This window comes from Cryptomeria japonica, chromosome 9 (genome assembly GCF_030272615.1).
Source record: "Cryptomeria japonica chromosome 9, Sugi_1.0, whole genome shotgun sequence".
Lineage (NCBI taxonomy): Eukaryota > Viridiplantae > Streptophyta > Pinopsida > Cupressales > Cupressaceae > Cryptomeria > Cryptomeria japonica.
The window spans coordinates 557,444,172-557,466,440 of NC_081413.1; the positions used below are offsets into that span (position 1 = coordinate 557,444,172).

At 38.3% G+C, this 22,269-nt stretch overlaps 1 protein-coding gene across 2 annotated transcripts in view; it reads left to right on the forward strand.

Annotated features, from left to right (window-relative positions):
- The window catches only part of LOC131070693 (uncharacterized), a 59,634-nt gene extending 37,941 nt beyond the window's left edge, over window positions 1-21,693 (forward strand). For both annotated transcript variants that reach the window (XM_058006303.2, XM_058006294.2), the window contains exons 8-9: window positions 21,144-21,271; window positions 21,394-21,693. In XM_058006303.2, coding sequence (XP_057862286.1) covers window positions 21,144-21,271; window positions 21,394-21,472 — 207 coding nt within the window. In that variant the 3' untranslated portion in view covers window positions 21,473-21,693. The remainder of the gene's footprint in view (window positions 1-21,143; window positions 21,272-21,393) is intronic.
- The last annotated feature ends 576 nt before the right edge of the window (window positions 21,694-22,269 follow it).

Genomic DNA, 22,269 nt, shown 5'->3' on the forward strand with positions numbered 1-22,269 from the left:
TTGCAACATTTTTTTTGCAATTCGACAAAATTTACAACATTTAGCAACTTCTGACACCTTTTGACAAAATTGACAACTTTACAACCTTATTTTGCATTTTGACCTCAATTCTCAATCATGACGCTTTGTCATGGATTCAGGACTTGAAACTTGAATTCTTGACCTGATCACACTATAAGGATGGACTTTGCTTTCTAGGTCATTCCAAGGGTCACTGAACACACTTTTCCCAGACTCGACAAGATAAAATGAAATCCTCTCAAAAAGGCTAAAAGACTAAAACTATTGCCAAGCTAAACAAAAGCTAAACCAAACACTAAGCTAGAAAGTGAAAAAGTGGGGGTCCCCATTTGCAATGGGTTGTGTGTTTTTACAACACAACACTATTGATGTCAAATTTACTGCTGAGCAGATTAAAATGATGAAAATAAGGGATGGGCAACATAGGGATTTCCCCAAAGGTAAAATAAGTTGGTGGAACACTTGGCTGCAAAAACCTTAAATTTTGGAAATTTGAGGATGGGGCAAGGCACTACGCATACAAGCCTTTCGGAGGATTTCTCTTACCTCCATGCTAACAGGGAAGATGTGTATGATTTCCTAGGTCTTGGGCGTGCAGGGGTGGTAGGATAGTTCAACTTATCTAAATAGTTTTTTCTGGATATGAATAAGATCAATGTCAAACTTAGAGCCTTGCATGTGAAATTTGATAGTAATGTTGGAAGGATTGAGGGAAGATCCAATTCCTCTCATGATTTAAATGAAATTCATTCTAAGATGAATGTAATGGCTAATCAGATTTCCCTTCTGAAAGTTGAGCATGACACTAGATTAAAATCCTGGAGGACGAAATACAAGAGGTTAACCATAACCTCAAAAGGATTCTTTAGAATAGCCACTGCTCAATTCAATATAGTGCAGAAGGCATCACGCTTCTGACCAAGAAGTTGAATGAGCTTAGAGAGGAGCAATTTGTTGATTTCGGGACTGGGTATCAGAATGAAGACCAGCATCCTAAGGACAAGGGGGACAAGGGGAAACAGGTCACCCAAAATGTTGAGAAAGGGCCTAGTGCTTGTACGAAGAAATTGTTCTAGGATGAGAAGAAAGAGCTGCTGGATTTTACTAATCTCCAGAAGAATTTCTATTAGCAAGAACTTGAAGCTGCTGAGACGTTGTAGAAAATGCATTAGTTTTTTGGTGTCTCTGTTTTTGCTGTGTTTTTCTTTTTTGTCTGCTGTTTGTTGGCTGTTGGTTGGCTATGTTATCCTTATGAAAATGTGTTGTAAACATGGTTTTGGGTCCCTTCAAAACCCGTTTTATCCTATAATCAAAAACAATTGAAGGGGTCGACAAAAGCTACAGTAACCTTTGTTGATAGCTTGCTATTTCAATGGAAGGAGCTAGATAACTTCAAATTTCGATCTTTGGCATTATTGACAAGGCTAAGGAGTTCGTGGTAAGGATAGAACCTTTGATCTATTCTTATCGCACTAGTAGTGAAAGGGATAGAAATTGAAGGTGGCAACTTTTGAGATTGGTGATGACCCCATATGATGGCAAAGGTGAGGTGAGATCTTTGTGGCTTGGCTAGGGTGCTTGCACACATTATGCACATTGGTGGGAGTAGTGAATGCATTAGTAGACTTTTGTAGGGATATACTATGCATAGATTTTATGAGGACTGAATTGTGTGGGCTTCCATAGGTCTGCAAGGAGAACTTTCCTTGTCACATTTAACACCATTTGCGCTCCTGTTGGTCCCTTGTGCACTTCTTGTTGGATCTCATTTGAATTTCTTCTTGAAGAGAACTCCTCCAAAGTACTTGTTAGTAACGCATCTAATACAATAAGAGGCCTACCGACAAAAATGATGTCAACTTATTATATAGTCAATTCCACATTACTTGTATCCTTTGAAAATATAGCCATTGAGAGAAATTTTTTCATTCTTACACTTTCATGAATACCATGACTTGGAATGATTTTGCATTTGGGAACTATTGTGACCTAATTCACACATCGCCCCATCGCAGATGGGGATCCCCAGTACCCCCAGTTTTTCGCTTTTTAGGGTTTTGTCCTAGCTCTGTAGTTTCATGAGTCCATTTTCTGATAGAGTTTTGAGTTTGAGTTTCTAAGGTCATCCTAAGCCAAGTGGAGAGAAATCATGTTCAAAATCATGTATGAATGTTGTCAAAGGGCTTAGAAGGTCTAAAGGACGAGGATCGCAATTGCGTTGGGTCATTTCTGACAACTTCCAATTTTTAGGAATTTTTGCTTTTTTTCTTTTTTTTGTGCTTTTTTGAAAGTGGCATCTGAGTTTTGTTCCTTAAGTCATTTCATTGCTGCCCATGTTCTCAGAATTTGAAAACCTTGTCTCTAGGTATAAAAAGTAGGGCTTCGAAATTTTTGCTTTTTCTGAGATTAGGGTTTTGTTTTTTAGGTCATTTCAGCCTTGCCCATGTCTTCAGATTTGAAATTTTTTGCTTCTGAGTATAAAAAACAGGGTTTTCTTTTTTTTGATTTTTTTGAGATTAGGGTTTTGATCTCCATGCCATATTATTACTACCCATGTTCTCATAATTTGAAAATTTGGTCTTTAAGAGTAAAAAACAAATGCAAACCCTAATTAGGGTTTTGTTCTAGAAGATCAGCCATATGATCAGTACCCATGTCCTCAGATTTGAAAAATCATGTCTTTAAGTGTAAAAAGCAAGGTAAAATTTAATTAGGGTTTTTGTTCCAGATGAACGTGGCAAGTCAAAAATGGACATGGCAAGTCAGAGATGGATATGACAGTTTGAATAAGTGTGAAAAATGGCTGTCCAGATGAAATTCGCCCAAGGGAAGAATGGAGAGCAAGTAGTCTAGGAAGATGGTAGAGAAAGCATGAAATTCGCCAAGCATACATGGCAGAAGACCTTCCAAGTCTGCCCAAGGCAAGAAGTAAAGTTGTCCGACACTTGCTAGACTCCTACCTCCAGTTAGCTAACTCATGGCGAGGGTCAAGCAAACTCCTACCTTTGGTTATGGTCAAGCAAACGAAGTTGGTATCATGTCTTCAAGTCCGCCCTAGGCACAAGGCAACATGTCCAAGCTTTAGCAAAGTCCGCCCTAAGCATAAGGTGAAGAAGTGTCCAAGCCTATTCAAAGTCTGCCTAGGGTGGATGATAAAACATGTTCAAGAAGACATGGAATCCACCAAGCATATATGTCATGAGAACCTTAAACTCTGCCTTGGCTAATGCACTCTCAAGTCCGCCCATGATAAAGTGGCAAGGGGTTGAGAAAGTTTGCCTTGGTTGAATGGCATGGAAGCTTCCAAGTCCACCCTTGTCTAAGGAAAGCATAAACTAAAGTCCGCCTTGGATAAAAGATGTCACAAGACCTTCCAAGTCCGCCACAAAGGAGGATAAAAGCAGATTAAAGCATAATGACATGGGATATGCAAGACAAAGTCTGCCTAGCATTGGAAAAACATAATTTAAAGCTAAGTTTGCCAAATCTATGGAAAGTTGAAAGAAAATTTAAAGGCAAGGTTGAACTTGGCTAAAGACATCTAAAGTCCACCTTAGGAAGTTTTCAAGTCCGCCATTCAAGAAGATGAAAGCATGGCAAGGTGTATTCAAAGTTCGCCTAGGGAGAAGAAAGCATGAAGGCACAATCAAAACACTTGTCCAAAGACCTTGAAAGTCCGCCCTACTAAGTGTGTGGCACAAGCAACCTAAAGTCCGCCCAAGAAGTTTGGAAGTTGAAATGGCAAGAGGTTGGTAAAATCCACCAAGATTGTCAAGGCACATCTCAAGTCCACCTAGGCATATGTAAAGGTTGGCACACACTCTTCCAAGTCCGCCAAAACAAGGAGAGAATTAAAGCAAACAAGGATGGCACATAGTCTTCCAACTCCGCTCTAGGAAAGCTAAACAAAGTTGGCACAACTTCTTCCAACTCCACCTTGTCCAACAAACTTCAAAGTCTGCCCTTGGCTAGACATGACCAAAGTCCGCTTAAGTCGAGTAATACGAGTAAAGCAAGTTTGGAAGAACGACATCCAAGTCCTCCACAAAGGAGGATAAAAAGAAAATAAAACAAAAGACGTCCAAGCCTATTCAAAGTCCGCCCTACATTGAACAAGTCAAGCAAACACAAAGCAAAGATCAAGAAGACATGAAAATTTGCCTAGAAGAAAATAAAATTTGGCCAAAATGAATTGTCCAAACACTTAGGAAGTTCAATCAAACACAAGTTGGCTAGGCATAAATGGAATATGTGAAGATGCCTAAGCTAGACATAAAAATTCGCCCAAGGCTTGGAGATTAGACATGAAAATCAACTTGCCATGATGAAGAGAGAAAAAATGGCTAGAGAAAATAATTTTGACACAAAAATTGCACATGAAATCAAGGGTCCAATGACGAACGGGTTGGAAAATAATATTTTAACACGAATATTTTTAATATTTTCCAACACTTGAATTATTTTCGAAAGAAAAATAATTTCAACACTTCAAAATATTTTTAAAAGAATTATTTTCGAAAGGAAAATAATTTCAATTTTGGGAATTAAAAGAAAGTTCTAGAAGATTCCTGAATTAAGGATAAATTTGAGAGAAATAAAATTTTCCATTTTGGAAAGATTTAAAACATTAAAACACAAAAAAACAAACAAAAAAGAAACACAAAGAAGAAGCTTCCAAGTTTTAAAACCTTAAACTCTATATATTCTGAACCAGTCACTTTCAAATTCATTATTCAGGTTGAGAATTTGGAGAACAATTGAGAAGAATTTGTTTTCTCAGATTTTTGAGGAAATTGATTTTCAAAGAGGAATTTTGAAGAAGTGAATTTTTCCCGAGTGTTGAAGTCAAGAAATTAAGTGTTTTATTTCTGATTTTAAGACATTTTCAGAATTGAAGGTGAATTTCAGTCACAAAGATCAATTTCTGAGACATAAAATTTGAAATTGACTGAATACTTCTATCATTTTGTCTTATTTCTCTCAATTTTATCAATTTCTTGGCCAAACCCTTCACTTCAGTCTGCTTTTTCGCAGAAATTTAACCTTCTTATAGGCTGAAAGTGAAATTTTCAGATAAAAGATAAAAAATCAGACTTAGAATCTTGAAAATAATATTGAATTTTTATGTGTTATGCAGGTTAATGACCACCAAAGGAGCACCTTCCAGAAAAGCACCAATGAAGTTTGCTAGTAAAAGAGCTCAGCAAGAATCCAAGATCAAATCTAAATGGAAGAATATCACAGATACCTTGGACATGTGGACTTAGAAGAATTCAAGAAGAGAATGTATGGTCATGATGGACACCTGCCGACACCCATTGCCTACCGAATGATGAGGAATGGCATCGTCCAAGCAGCTGGATTCCCTCTGGCTAAACAATGTGCTGAGCTGATAGTTGAATGTGCTAGGCACTACAATGCACAGTCAAGGGAGATCATTGCACCTGATGGAAGAGTTTTAGCCAATCTTTCAGAGTTATCCATTCGGGAAACGTTTGGAATTCCAAAATACAATATTCCAAAATACAATAAGACCTCCTATAAGACCAAAGAAGATACCCAAAAGATTTATGATGCCCAGTTTGAACTCTGTGCAACAAATGTTAACAAATCATGGTTGGAAAAGAAAAGACCCCAAGGGAAAGTACCAAAGCTCCTGCTACGTCCATACTTCAAGGAAGAATATGGTGACATTATCTTATTGCTGAATAGAGTAGTGGGCAGCCCTAAGGGTGCACCATTCGAGACATGGATGTATTACTTCATAGATGAAATTACCTCGGGAGTTAGGATGTTCAATTAGTCCTGCATAATCATCAATAACCTTCATGAGCAGTTGATAAATTTGGAGAAGACAGACATTTTACATGAGCTCCTATGTTATCTATCTATTGGTTGGCACTTACAGATATTCTAGATTCATTTGCAGAGGCGTAGTTGACAATGGAGAAAATGAATTCTGGTCTTATGATTGTTACCCGCAGCTGCAACTTAACGAGAAGAGCTATCGAGCACATGATGCATTCCTAATGTACATCACAAGAATATTACAAGGAGGAACCCACCAAAGGTTATTTTCTGAAGCCAAAAGTTTGATCAACAAGTATGGATCTTGCTTCATCCAGTTTCCACAATTCACCTACATAAGAGTCCAAGGTTTTGATGGTCGTCCGTACCGTCTTCTAATGTATCCAACCAACAGGATAGTTCTACTTGAAGTTCTCAGGCAACTTGAAACATATCAGAGCTTCAAAAGAATAAGGCAGAAAGCAGCTATATCCTTTCCATTCTTTATTGGAAATATGGAAAAGTCTTGTTCGACAACGTAGGCAGCTGAAAGTGCTAGGCTGGAGATGCAGTGGTACCCTTTCACATTCTAGCTAACTATGATCCTCACAACAATATCAGTTCAACGAATGAAGAAATATTCAGACACAGAGTAGACAAAAGATTTCTGGGCTAATGTTGCTGATGAGTATGATATCAGGAAAAGATTATGTTCTAGGCTGTCAGCAAGCTTGATCAGGATGACTGAACCTTTCCTTGTACCGGATTAGCTGGAAGATGATGCAGAATACACTCAGCCTGACTTTGATGAGCATGCACCTCTTTCTTCTATCAAATGGTCAGAACCAGAGCATGCGGACTTCACCACCTTGATGCAACCAGTTATGAAATATACTAGGTGGTGGGTTGATTAGCAGTGTCATAGACTGAAATAGAGAAATGTAACCTTGACTTATAATTTGATGGGAGAAGCGGAAGGATATTCTTTAAATGAGGAAGCAACTCAAAGTGACAGACCAATTGAAAGTGCTAAAAAGAAAGGGAAGACAGTTGCAGATGAAGGACTTGTTTAGAAGAAACAAAGGCTAGAACCATCTCATTCTGCCACATCTAAGAATGAAAAATATATAATAACTGTTGATGAATCATTGGCTGAGGTAAAGATTCCTTCTTCGGTTCATGAGGAGAATGCAGAATCAGTCCATCAAGAAGATGAATAGCCATCGTCTCCTACTGGCACAAAGATCCTAGAATCAGACAATGAAATGGATGTTGAGGAAGGAGAGTTTCAAGAGGGAATGATTTTCACTCTTCGAGGTATTGCACGTACAAAAGGCAATCAAGAATTGGAAGGCATTGAGCAACCCGCTGTTCCTGATTGGCTGAAGGAAAGGTTGAAAATAAACACACATGTAGTAGAAGAACAAGAAGAAGATGACATGGCTGATTTCTTAGCTAGGTTAGAGCAAACTACAGTAAAGAAACTAGCCAAAAAAATTTCCACCATCCAAAGAGATGAAGCAGGCAACTGTACAATGCAGATAGCTGTGCCAAAGGTAGACAAGGCAAAGGGAGATATTGGTCCCCATGAGTATGAGATTACCACCTTTGACTTGGGCCCAAGCACAAAGACCCAAGTAAAAGAAGACTTGGACAATTCAGTCGCTTCCATGAAGGCAAAGCTGGATGAAGAGACAAAAAAGATGAAATAATATAAGAAAGAAGTTGAGCGCTTGAAAGATTACATTCAACATTTGACTACTAAGCCACTTGATCAAGCAAATTCAAAAGCTCTTCCGCTCTTGAATTCACAAGAAGTCGCTGAAAATACTAAGGAAGAAAAGATAACAGCTAGAGAGACTAAAGATTGGATGGAAAATATAAGGAAAGAAGCAGCCACGTTTATGGAAGGAATATCATCAGCATATGAACAAACCTCTTCTTTACTTTCCAGGATTGAGAACATGGTAGAAGTGTGGGTTGACTTCCAGGATATTCAAGATAGAATTATCCCATGCCTTAGCGAGCTGAAAGGAGTCCCACCACAAGAATTGGTGAATGGAAAGATAATTGAAACAAGGGTTGCTTATGACTTCAACAGTTGGCACTGGACGCTGGTTGCACAGAATGAAGTCGTAGAAAAAGTAAAGGTTGATGCTGACATAATAGAAGTATAGATAAAGGCGATTTAGGATAAAATTCTCCTTATAGTTGCAGAGATACTTGGGAAATAAACTATTCGAGAAAGGGATATGCAGTTGGAGAATTTGAAGGTCAGAACACAAGACATCTTCTTTGCCATCACAGGACCAGTTTTGAAGAGTAATTTGGCTAAGGAATCGAACCTCCTGTCCATCAGAAATGCTTTTCATAAGCAAGAACTAGACTGGGAAATCACTTTTGCTCTATGTGCAGATGACTTGGAAGGACTAGAATTCAGGATCAACATGTTGCCACATGTCACAATGGAGGAAGTTGACCAAATTGTGTCCAGGCTCATCAAATATCAGAAGAAGGGGGTGCAGTCCTAAAAGATAGCATCTTGTGCCACTTGTCTCATTTGCAGTTAATCTTGATCTTATTTTGGGAAACTTTGATTAGGGTTAGGTTGTCTTGATCTAGACCGTTGATCTTAGATTGATCTCGGCCATTCATTTGTTTTCAAAAACTCTATATAAACTCATTCTCTCATTTAATTTTAGTGTGGAGAGATTTATGAAATTGTTGCATAGAGCTATTTGAGTAATAAAAGTTCATTATCAGTATTGTCTTGAAATCTTTTTATTGCTAAATGGTTGCATATTCCCTTCAACACTTAGATTAAATTTGCTCAAGTTATTTGCTTTGAAGTTAGATGAATGAAGGATTGATAAGTTTAGATTGCTGAAATTTTGCTCATACTTTTGTTGGATGGATGATTTTTCGTTCAATGTGTAAAGTTAGCCTGAGCTTTTGATGTGGATGCTTAACTTCTGCTTTGAGTAATATTGTTCAATTGCTGGTGTTATTCTTGAGTGTGAAAATCTTAAGCACAACCATAGAAGATTGCACCCGTTGTGCGTAGTTGTCCAAGTGTGGCGAAACAAAGTGTTGTTACCAGTTTCACCCAATCTTTACCATCTCTTGAGTTCATGGGAATAGCTTAAAAGTAGCATAGAATTCCCAAACCCTACCATTTTTATCTTTTATGAAGTCCTAAATCAGAAAATCCAAAAACAAAGAGCAGTCATTGATAAATTCACCTAAGTCTGGCTTGTGAATGATACCAATTGATAAGTGGAAGTCCCCCTTGAGATTTTCAGCATACACTACCTAAGAAGCTATCCCACTAAAGTCGCTTGTTCGCACATATAGACCTTGGAATTGCCATATGATCTTCTCGCAATCTTAGCATAAGCGGTGGTTTTTCAGGAGAGGATAGAGTATCCTTGTTTTATTTTATTCTAATCTTTGGTAGATGATAAAACAGACACCAACAGGAACTCATTAGGTACTTTTCCCATGGGCTCACTTTACCTAATTCTTGATAACCATTGGCATGTAATGACATGGTACTTTCTCACTCGTAGTTTATTGTGAAATTTGGATTTTTGGAGTAGAAGCAACCATCAATATACGCACCTTTGGATCATCAACTTATTCACTAAGTAAGTCAACAATTGGTTTTCTACATCAAATACAAAGGATCTTTTAGGGAGTAACATTGAAATTTTTAGACGACATATGCCATCACAAACGCTTTTCTGTTTGTGCTATAATTGTTCTAAGATTTTCGCATCAGCTTGCTTGCAAAGTACATTGGGTGGTCTAGCTTATGTTCACCTTGCCAAGACAATTTATATCAGATTCTATACTTCAATTCCAACACATGGCTGTGAAATTTCTTGTTCCACTTCAAGTAAAGTAAGATTGATATACTGATCAATCTTAGGCTTAAATAATCAAATGCTTCTTGTTGTTTCCTGCTCCAAATCAATAGAACTCATTTGCTTGCTAGGCTGTTGAATAAGCTTGACACTTGTGTGAATTTGTTCAAGAACCTTTGATAATACTTAACATGGCCTAACAACAACCTTATTGCTCCTATGTCTTGTGGAACCTCCATATTGTAATGTCCCTTGTAGAGACACTTAAATTTTGCCTATAATTTATGGGATTTAGATAACCAATATGGCAAGAACTAATGCATTAAATCAAGTTGTATAAATTGATCTAGATATAAACTATGGCACCTTTCGTCTTATTTTAGAACAGCTTCTACATTGAATTGATTCACACTAATCTTGATTGTTGATCACTTATACATTAATATAAGAAGGGATTATGTTAATAATATTGATGCCACGTGCTGGAGATGATTTGATAAATCGAAGGATTAGTCCTCTATGGATTGGTCCCCATGCTCTTCATTCCTTGATCGATTTGTGATTTTCTTCTCTTATGTATGGCAGTGGTTTACAGATTTGCTTCCTTGATCATGATTATATGGCAATGGTATGCTGTTGTATTTCGAATCTGATTATTATCTTAAGGATGCTTGGTGGAAGATCCTGGATGACATGCTGATATGATATCCTTAATATGCTGAACATTTTGTTGATGGTCTTGAGGTCTTTGCTTACCCAGATTGGGTGTAGATGTATTACATAATTCTTGGACTCATCTTCGATGCAATTCTGTTAACATTCTCATTATCAGCCTGACTTATGGATCCTCCAGGGTACTTCATGAACAGACTTCATGAACAGATACATGTTTACCCTTTTACAACCTAATATTAGTACTGTTTACACTTGTTGCTTTCTAACTTCTAAATACTAAGGCTGTCATCCTTGATCATGCAAATGTTCTGCTCTTTACTTGCTAGGTCAAAGATGGGGACATTACACATATTCTCGATGACACATATTAGATCCATCTTCCATGTATTTTGACATTTGTACCTGTTGTGACCATTTCACACATCGCCCCATTTAAATGGGGACCCCCTCTTTTTGCTCGTTGTTGCTCGCCTTTCGCTCTGCTTTTTAGGGTTTTGGTAGTTTGTCAGTTGTCTGGATTTAGGGTCAAGCCTTAGGGTTTCTGTTTTGTCGTTTTCAGGCCAAAGTCCAGTTAGTTTTGAGAGCTTTTTTGAGCTTCCTTTCGTAGGATGCAATTTTGAATAAAGTGAATTCGCCAGGCTAAGTGAGTTGGTCTATTTTCAATTGGAATTTTGAATGAAGAGTCTAAATTTGTCTAAGTGTGAATGATGAAATTGCGAATTTTGTCCAATTGAGTGATTTTGACCAAATTTTGAAAATTTTGATATTTGATCCCGGGCATTGGAAATGACTTGTTTTTACCTTGTAAAGTGATCAAAATCCCGAAATCATGATATTTTGGCCTGTAGGAGCAAAATCGCTCCTGTCCCTCAGTGAAGGACCGGAGCTCGTTTTCAAAAATCTTACTGTCCCTGCAGGATCAAGATGATTTTTTTGAGTGGAAGTGGTAAAGGGAGGCGTGATCTTTCCGTTGAATATAATTTGAAGAATTTCATGAGCATGGAAATGCCCCAGGAGTGAAAATCGCTCCTGTCCCTCAGTGGAGGACCGGAGCTCAAAATCAAACATTGCCTTGTCTTTGCAGGATTTAAGCAACTTGACGATTTGAAGAGATCAAAGGAGATACATTTCATCAATTGAATATAATTTGGAAACGCGAACATGAGGAAAAATGAACCAAAAATGTAAAATCGCTCCTGTCCCTCAGCTAGGGACCAGGGCGAACTCAGTGATAGCTCCCGTCCCTCTCCCAGGGACCAGAGCGAAATTTCTCATGAGGCATGTTTTGGGCAAAAAGCAAGCAAGTTTTAGGTTTAAGGCAAGAAAGGAGGGTGAAATGAACCTGTTGAATACAAATTGAAGATTACAAGACATCAATAGGAGACTCAAATTGGCCTAGGCGCTCCTGTCCCTCAGTCAGGGACCAGAGCGATTTTTGCCTTAGGTCAATTTCTTGCCAAATTTGAATGAATTCCAAGCCAAAGATGAATGAAAGGATACATAACGAGACCATTGAAGATAAATTTGGCAGTTGGCAAAGTGTAGTTGAGCTTGAAAATGCAAATTCGCTCTTGTCCCTCAGCCAGGGACCAGGGCGAAATGATGATTATCTTGCCTTCCATCCAAGTTCAAACCACTCCAAAACAGGATACAAGGAGACAAGGACATTTTGAAGCGTCTTGACGAAGGACGAAGTTTTGAAGATCGCCAAAGATAAAGGATTTGCACTAAAATGCCTAAATTCGCTCCTGTCCCTCAGGCAGGGACCAGAGCGAAATTTTCAAATGAGGCCAAATTTAAGTTGCCATTCACATTTTAAATGTTTGAAAGGGAGTAAAAGACATTGTTTTGCACTTTAAAAACAATTGCAAGTTAATATGATGAAGATTTTTGCACTAAAAGCCCAGGATCGCTCCTGTCCTTCAGTCAAGGACTAGGGCGAAATTCAGTGTAGCTCCCGTCCCCCTCCCAGGGACCAGAGCGAAATCTTCATGAAGGCCTAATTTTTAAGGTTTATCAAGTTTCAAGTGGCCAAAAGAGATCAAAGGACCTCATTCTTCATAGTGAAAGTGATTGCAAGTTGGCAAGAACAAGGATGAGCCCAGGATGCCCAAATTCGCTCCTGTCCCTCAGTCAGGGACCAGGGCGATATTTACCATATTGGCCAATTCCTTCAAAAGTCATGCCAAGTCAAGGTTATGCGTGGTTGCAAAGTATCAAAGGTATCTTAAGAAGATGATATGCAAAGAAATCTAACGTCAAAAGGTGATCAATTGAGCTAAGAAGATTATATCGCTCCTGTCCTTCAGTCAAGGACCAGGGCGATTTTCACAAGATCATTCATTTTCCTTCAAAATCTTGACAAGGCAAGGATACATAAGATCAAGGATATCGTTTGGAAGGCAATGAACGAGGAGTTGAGGTTAAAAGATGACAAATTTGAGCTAGGATTCAAAGTTCGCTCCTGTCCCTCACCAAGGGACCAGGGCGATAAACACTCAATTATCAAATTTGCCTTGTAAAAGACAAGTAAACTATGCGTGGAATGAAAGAATAAAGTTGTTACTTGCCTTGTGATATAAATTGGCAACTTAGAAGGCAAAGACCAAGGAGTAAATACAAGTTCACTCCTGTCCCTCACCAAGGGACCAGGGCGAAAATGGTCTAAAAGGCATTCTTTCCAAAGATGAAATAAGTCACAATCAAAATACATAGCGAGAACCTCATTTTGGACGTAGGGGATGAAGTTTCAAACGTGAAAAATGAAAGATGGAGGACCTAAATGCATAATCGCTCCTGTCCCTCTCCCAGGGACCAGAGCGATGAAGTTAATGTTCATTTTTCTTCCCATGTCTAGGCGCCAACATCATTTTTTAAATTGCATTAAATGCTAAATTTCGATAAGCCTTGATATTTTTAATTAAAATTGGCATTTAATGGGTGCGCACAAGGCATTTAATAATTAATTTTGCCTTTTAAAAAACCGAAACAATTAATTACAAAGGTATTTTAATTAATTAATTAAATAAGGAGGTGAGTGCTTGGGTTTTATTTTTATATTTATACAAAAGTCGGCCTCCCTTTATTTAATTTTTGTTATTATTTGCTTTATTTCCAAGTCGGCCTAGAGGCAATTAAGGAGGTAAGTGCTTATATAAAGGGGGTGTGATATGGCATTTTAAAACATCATTCAATCATCCCTTTGCATGCGATTTGGAGAAGACAATTACAAGGTGCGAATTTCATCAAGGAGAGGTGCGAAATTCCATTCAAAGGGGAGTGCGAACTTGGTTTGAGGTGGAGCGAATTTGCCATCAAGACGTTGAAGACCCCACAAGTTGGCGAAGTTGACAAGGAAGGCGCCTTTGCTAGAAGAGGATCGCATTGATACTTCAAAACTCCAATTTTTGTCTAGACAAATCGCCTTATTTTGCATTTTTAGAGTTAGCTCGCAAGTGAGGTATGGCAAAGTCTTCCCTTGTCTAAATTTTCAATATTGATCTTAAATTTTGAATTTTGAAAATTTGAAATTCCATTAGCTCAATCTTTTTAGGAAATGATAACTCAAAGACTTATCATGAGGTTTCCTAAAATTAATCTTTAATCTAATCTATGTTATGCATTGCAAAATCTAGTTCTTATTATGAAATGTTGTGTAGGTATGGCGACCCCGAAGGCGGGAGCATCCACCAGTCGTCCAGCTCTCATGAAGGAAGATCAAAAGACCGAAGAGGTGGAGACCAAGATCGTGTCTAAATGGAGCAACATTGGAGATACCAACTTGGGCAACTTCAGTACAAAGAAATTTCGAGAGGTCCCTTACATTGGCAAGCCATCACCTGTCGCCCGGAGGATAATTGAAAGTGGCATCATTAAGGCGGCCGGTTTCCCTCCAGCAGTACAGTGTCATGAGTTGATGATCGAGTGTGCTCGTCATTATGATCCTCAATCCAGAACGATCGTGTCCAAGGAAGGAAACACTTTAGCTTATCTTTCAGAGGAAGCTATAAGTGAGGCTTTCCATCTTCCAGAGCACAGAGATATGATTTACAAGAGCATAGAAGGAGCCAGGTCCATGTACGAAGATGATCCAGATGCTTGCCTAAGCATCATTAACAAGAACTGGTTACTCAAGAGTTGTCCTCGCCTGAGCAAGGTACCGAACACACCACACAGGATTGATTTCCAGGAGGAGTACAGAGATTTGATTACAATGCTCAATCGAGTCACAGGTGCACCTCAAGCTTTTTACTTTGAAAAGTGGATGTTCTACTTCATCCAGGTGATAGTTCAGGGAAAAGGAACAATTCATTGGGCTAGAATGATTAGCCATTGCTTGGACGTACAGTTGAGGAGACTCAAAGCTACCAAGTCCTTCCACATGAGTTCATACGTCATCTATGCCTTGATCAGGAGCTTCGAGTACGCAGGACTACCTCACAGAGGAGTGATTGGAAGAGGACTCGGCGAGGTCAGAGTTTGTGATTCCTATGTTCACTTGCATCATCTGCCAGGAAGCAACTACAAGTTAGTTAATGATACCTTCACTATGAACATCACAAGGACGTTGCAAGGCGGGATTCACAACAGATTATCTCAGGATGCACAGGAACTAGTAAAGAGGTACGGTGCTTGGTTTATCCAATTATATCAGAATTCATGGATGTCCTTCACCTCCATACATGTTGCCGAGATATCCAACAGACAGAATTGTGTTACTTGAGGTAACAAGACAGTTGGCAGCTTATGCGAAGGCATTCAGACACAGACATGGAAATGGAGTTCCGGTACCTATCGTATTGGGCAATTCGGTTGAGGTATGTCCTAATGCTTTAGCCATGGATGACGCAGAGAAGGAGTTAGCTTTGTATTCTTTTTCATTCTTTGCTTTGAGGGAGAGCTTTGATCCACATGGATATATAGAGGAGACAGTCGGTAGGAAGTTTAAGCATGAGTTTCAGATAGAAGATTTTATGATGAATCTCTTAGACGATCTTGAAGTGAAAAGAAAGATGCATTCTAGATTGCCTTTGGATTTCATCAGGAAATGCAAGATTTACAGAGTGGCCGACCAAGCACAGGACAGTGGCAGACATCTCCAGTCATCCTATGATCGAGAAAGTAAATCAGTAAGGTTAGATTGGAATGAGCCCGAGGTTGTGGATCTAGATGCTTTGATGGCTCCAGTCTTGTCTTGTACTCGCAGATGGGTTGATGTGCAGCATCAGAAGTTGAGAGAGCAAGGCATAGCTATGACTTTCACTTTGGAAGAGAAACTAGCCGAGGGTGGAGCTAGTGTAAGCGAAGGTAATCCTAATCCCAGAAATGCAAGTGAGGGCAACCTTCGAAGTGCAAGTGAAGGCGATCTCCATCCAAGGGGCTCGAAGAGGAAAGAGAGGCCTGGAAAGAGAGAATCTTCCAAGAAGAAACAAGAGGCCAGCCGAGATCGTTCATCCGGTACATCTTCTCGACAAGAGAAAAGGACACTTGAAGTGGAAGAGTCTATGGAGTCGATGGTTCAGAATGATAAAGAAGGACAGGTACCTCAAGGGTCGCCAAGTGGATCTCTCCAAGATTATGAGTTACATGAAGACAAGAACAATGACGAGGTAACATCTCCTCACAGAGAAGAAGAAATATTGCATAAGGAAATACAGGTCAAAGAGACAAGATCAGCCATCCCAGATTGGTTGAAGGAAAGATTAACGAAGGTGATTGTGATCGAGGACAAAGACAATGTGATTGATTTAGAGAGCCTTGTTGGACATTCCCAGGAAGTGACAGAGAAGAGAAAGGCTACCAAGATGTCCAAGATGATTAGAGATGAGACTGGATCCAGAAAATTACAGATAGCTACACCGGCGGTGGACAAGTATGAAGGGGAGATTCTAGCAGAGGAATATGATGTAGAGACATTTGAGCTAGGTCCATCCACAGCTGAGCAGACACTAGATGATGCCACAGATTCCTTTGAGGCATTGAAGGACAAGTTTAGAGAAGAAATGGAGAAGAGTAGAAAGCTTGAGAGGGAGGTCGGTGCATGGAGAACATATTTCAGCCATCTCAATCAGCCTTTAGGACGTCAGGATCTAGCAAGATCACCTATATAGGCACTTCCCCTTCAATCAATTGGTGAGGCAGAGAGATTCAGGAGTATGGTCCAGCGTATGAGTACTTGGATGGACAAATCTCACACAGTTGCCGTAGAATTTACAACAAGGATGATGAAGACCATTCACCGAGCTATTCAGGTTCTTGAGATCATCCACAATTTGATGATAACGGTAGCCGCTTTTGCTCATACCAAGGATGTTATCATTCCTGTCTTGAAAGTAATTAGACAAACATCGAGGAAGGTCTTAGCGCAGGAAAAGATTATGGATGGAGGACCTCACAGTTTACTTCAGTGGTCAACCTTACTCCAGATGAAGGAAGTTCTCTTTGAGGATATCAGTACTAGATGCAGTCATGTTGAGGAGGTGATCAACCCGATCCAGGACAGAGTATTTGAAGTACTTCGTACCATTCTTGGCAGGAGGATCGAAGTTGAGACAGATGTGGATTTGCAGGAATTGGAAGATAGGATCAAGGTCATCTTTTGCAAGGACGCCAATATCACATACGAGCAACAGGACCAGATGTTTGCCACCATGCTCCTGATTGAAAGGACTAAGGAACTTGAACTTACATGGGACGCAGCTCTTCTAGATGCATTTGATCAGGTCATCCACTTGGAAGAAAGAATGAAGAATCTTCCCGAGATTCCAAGTGCTGAGATCGAGGGAATCGTATCAAGATTCATTGTATATGCTAAAAAGGAGCATTGGAAAGGGAATAAGATTCTAGATGAGAGGTTGTTATAGATGACATGGCACCTTAATTGTCATTGGTCTATGTCTCCTAGATTTTCGTGCCAAATTTAATAATTGGCTATGCATTTAATGTTGTGCAATAAAAGGGGAACTTTTGTAATAAAACCCTAATTAGGGTTTAGGTGTCATGATCTTGACCATTGATCTACTTTTGATCTGGACCATTCATTGTAATTGAGGATGCTATTTATACCCTCATTTCATTTCATTTTCATAAGTTAGATGTGAGAAGAAGATTAGATTATTGATGTATTAGAGAGATTAGAGTTTAGAAGCAATTTACTTTTGTAGCAAGATTGAGTTTTGAGGAAAGAATTCAAACAATTGTTGTACATGATGACTTTGGAATCCATGAAATATTGAAGTTATGGTGTTTTGTTGCAATTCTCTTGGTTATCTTCATGGTTGTTCATTTTTCTTGAAACATTCTCAATCAAAGTAGTGTGTTAATTCGAAGGACAAAGTGTTGGACTTGATCTTTGGTAGGATTCGCTTTCCAAACCACTAGCTTCTTGCTGATTGTAGGAACGCCTTGCGTGGTCGACTGGAGATATTTGAATCACTTAACCTTCAATCGTTATTGTATCTTGGATATGTACCTTCGTGGTAGCGTCTTTGATCTTTGATGTGTTGAAGAACCATTTGTTACCTTAGAAGATCGCATCAATTTCAATTGAGTTGTTATTTTATGGCAAAATTGAAGTTGGTTGAATCTTGCCAAGTCTTGTCCACATGAAGTCATTCTTAGGGTTAGACTAGATTAGACCTCTTGCAACCCTATCCTTTTGTTTTTTTTTGGAAAGCTTGTTTAGTTTAGCAAAATCTTCGGCAACGTAAGGCCCCTTGAGGACACAGCAAATCACAACGACCACTGGTGCTTATCCACATGTAGAGACCCTACTTACAAGAACATTGGAGTCATCCTAACTGATCCTTCTTGCGAAATCTTCAGCAGTTAGCGACTTTATTCAAGAGAGGATAAGATGCCTTTGGGTATTTTATTCTGTGTATGATTGTGTATAAAATACATGTCAACAGTACCTCAACAATTAACTGAAGTATATGATTAAAGAACATTTTCATCGATTAAAAATAGGTTTGGCTTCTTGATATTCTCATTAATTACTTCAAAGCTTGGAGATGCATCATCTTTAGTTTATAAATTGACCACTCATCCAGGAGCATCTTTAAGTTTCCTATTGCTATCCACTCAAAATATTTAAGACTATCCCTCTAAAATGTTGTTGAAGTTAGAGACAACCCTAATGATATCTAGCTGTATGCATATTTACCAACAACAAAGGTAATAATTGGCTTTTCCTCCTCCACGATGCTTCTACTATTAGACCCATTGAACCCGAATGAATATATCTCGCATCCAGTCAATTCCTTGAGGATAGAGTGGGTAAACAAGATTGAAAAGAGATCTTTTAGTGTCTCTATTTTTGAAATTAAGAAATCACAATATTTGAATCTGCCCCTTTTTTGAACTTCTCACTATAGATGATACCTAATCACTTGTCTTTGCTTTTAAGATTATCTTAGCTTTTGATAATCTTGTTAGTCTCCATATGTACTTTCAATATGGTCTCTAACTTACATTTTGTGCCCCAAGAATTAGAGGAATCTTGTGTTCACGTAACTCTCATGTAACATCCTTCAATTCCTTATGGATCCATGTAGATATGTCTTTGTAGTCAAGAAATATCTTAAATGCTTCTACCTTCAACAATAGGTCTGGATCATCTCCCACATGGATGGCTTTTGGGGTCATCTTTGTCCCAAGGTTCACCTCCAGCATCTTAGGATGTGTAAAGGAGGAAAAGTTATTTTCTACAAAGGAAATTTCCCTTGAGAGTTAACCTCACACTTTATACTAGAATTAACCAAACTTAGTTGTACTAAAGCTAGTGCTCGGGTTTTTACTAGTTAACCTTTTTCAGATCTTTGATTAGAAACAAAAATAAGATTGATAAAAATCAAACTGAATTTTATTAAAAGAAAGGAACTGGGGAAAATATCTAAAAATAGAGAAATAGAAAACACTTGCGTATAGAAATGACAGATACAGATATTAAGGAACTTGGTATAAGAATCTGGAAGCCTTTGCCTCAGAAACCAATGCGATGCAAGGATGTTTGCATGATGTGCTGTTGCCAGTGCAAATGAACAATTGAAAGTACGACCAAATACATAATAGTCTCCTGTATGTGCATAATACGAAAAAAAAGGATTTTGAAGTATGGATAATTGTTATCCTGGAGACATTTATAATAGAATCTATTCAATTATTGACAGAGAATAAAAAAAAATGAAGCACGAAGATTGGAAAAGAAATCACTGAATGGAGTTGTTTCTTCTCCAACAAAACTTGCAAACAAAGAGAGAAGGCAAATGTTTTTGTGGCTGCTTAGGGGCTTGCCTTAGCAAAACCCTCATTTTGGTATTTTTGCCTCCACTGACAGCCTTGTTTTTGATATATTTTGAAATGAAATTCTTGAGCTAAAATGATAATAACAGAGATAGAAATAATCCTAAATGTACAATACTAGCATTTAGGATTCACAAACAATGATGAAAATGCAAACGTTAGGAGAAAGGGAAGACTATAACAAGAACAATGCCACCTTGAAGCTTTTGAAAACACCAAGAAGATTGATGCTACTTTGTTCTTTCAAGATGATAGAGTTGTGAAAAATTGCCCCGAATTGGTGGAATGAATTAGAAACCATTAGGAAAGGATAGGGGTTGGATGACTCTGTGAATTTGCATGCACGTCACTTTCCTGATTGTCAATGAGACTAGGGGAAAGTAATACTTAAGTGGCCATTGGATTCACAAAATTTTTGTGGGATGCTAGCATATTGTGCAGATGTCACATATTGCGCTCTCATCTTGGGAAATTCAGATTATGAAAGTTCTTCCTGTTCATGCACCGTTATGAAAGCATCGATGTTTATTTCCAAACTTAACAGGAATGGAAATTTTAGTATATTATAGTTTTAAGACTGTTTAAAATGTAATCTTGTCCTTTCAGCATGTCCCCTCCTCCAAAGTTGATCCTAGCATCATTTTCTATTCCATTTCCTATTCAACTTGAGAACCTGGATAACAATGTGGAAAAGGGAAGGGGAAACAGAAGACCGGATGTTCAAAATCACAGCTCATTTCTCCTCTCTGAAATTACATAATTTTAGTTTCCGTTCTCTTGTTTCCCCTTTGGTAAATTAATCTAGGAATGAGATAGAATAAAGTGATTTAGTTTGTTTTGTGCTCTCAATTTACAATTATGCTATTCCTTCAATGCAAATGGCACTGGCATTGACATTCTCGGTTGACGAACCAACATAATCTTTTTCAAATGTCACACCAGAGTCCAGACAGTATTTGAGACCTCGGTTAACTAGCCTGTGTTTTACTAGATTAAGAGCTGCATGCCTTTCAGTGTTTATATCAACACTAATAAAATTACATAACAGCCAAGCATTTTCCACTTTTCTGATTTATGTTGCCTTTTGCTGGGAAGCTATTTTTTTTTCTTTATACGAAATGCCTATTAAGTATTTTATACCAAGTAAATTATGCTTGCTGTGGCATGCCATAATTGAGAGCTTTTCACTAAGAAATCATTTAGTATTTCATCTTTGGAAGTATTATGTGTCTTTGAGATCGTGCCAGAGGCATGTGCTGGAGCATGGCAAGTGACAGTATTTTTTAAATATTTTCATTTCTGGGAACTATATTTCTATATGCAAAAAGTAAATGCAACAGAAATGTCATCTGTGTGTGATGGTTTAATTTTGAATTCGACAATGATTGGACACTTCAAATTGAAAAAATAGATGCAAAAGTTTTTTTGCCTACTAGATGATTATCAGATTAATATTGTTTTGATGAGTAACTCATAGTTTATGGTTGACAGCGATGGAAAGAGAAGTTCTTTGTCAATGTTGGTACAGACTGTGGCCTCACTATTGCAGGATTCTATTATGTATGCTTTTCTCGTAGTGATGGCTCAGTTAATGGTTTCTACTATGATCCAAACAGCAGGTACGTAAGTCTTACTCGGCTTCATTTTAAGATTGAATCGTTGCTTGGCTCCGTTTAACTGCTTTCAATTATCCTGTCTTTTGAGAAATACTGAACTAGCATGTTGATTTGTACAATTTCAGTCCGTTCCAGAAGTTGGAGCTGAAGGCAACAAATGAAGGCCGAGCTGGTTACAGTTTTGCTTCATATGAATTTCAATAAAAGATGTGTAGTTTATTCAGTGTTTTTGATATAGACAATGAAAAGTATAGTTAATTTTATGAAGTAAGAAATACAGAATTGATTTGTATACTTGACTCAATACTTGAACAGAAGGTAGCATGAACATATATATACAGACTGCTTCATATCATGGCTGATCAGACTTGCTTGTAATATGGTTTCTGAATCATTCATTTCCAATCCATTCTTTTGTTGCTGAAGGTCTTCATGTGAGAGAGATATGTATGGTCAGAATTTAGAGGAGCCAACACAATGTTTTGCTTGACTCTGAAATTTAATGGTGTTCATTGTTAGAAACTGGAATTCGTTTTGAAGTTTTTGGCATGTATATCTTATCTGGACGGACTGTTCTTCAGTGTTCCATAGGTGTGTGTCCCTAGCCCTATGGATCCCTTGGGACATCCCTGGCATTTAAGAGACTTGGGAACAGGGATCAGATGTTCTCTTGCACTGGATTGTTTCTGTTTTTAAAATGTTGGCAACGTGCAGGTTTCTTGGAGGGCCTGCAAAAACTTGTGAACACACGACTGATAAAAATCCCAAGGATGAGAAAAAGGGATGGGGGCTCAGGTATGTCTGATTATGTCTGATTATTGTGTTTCTTACACCATGCTTGCAACTTAGCAATTTGTTATGGCTCATATCAGATTGTTACATTTTCTGATTTTTCATGGAAATTTTATATATCAGTATTCACAAGGTGCCGAAAGTGAGGATTTCGACCTCCTTGTTTTCCTCAATGAACAAACACTAATTGCAATAATAATGAAATCAGA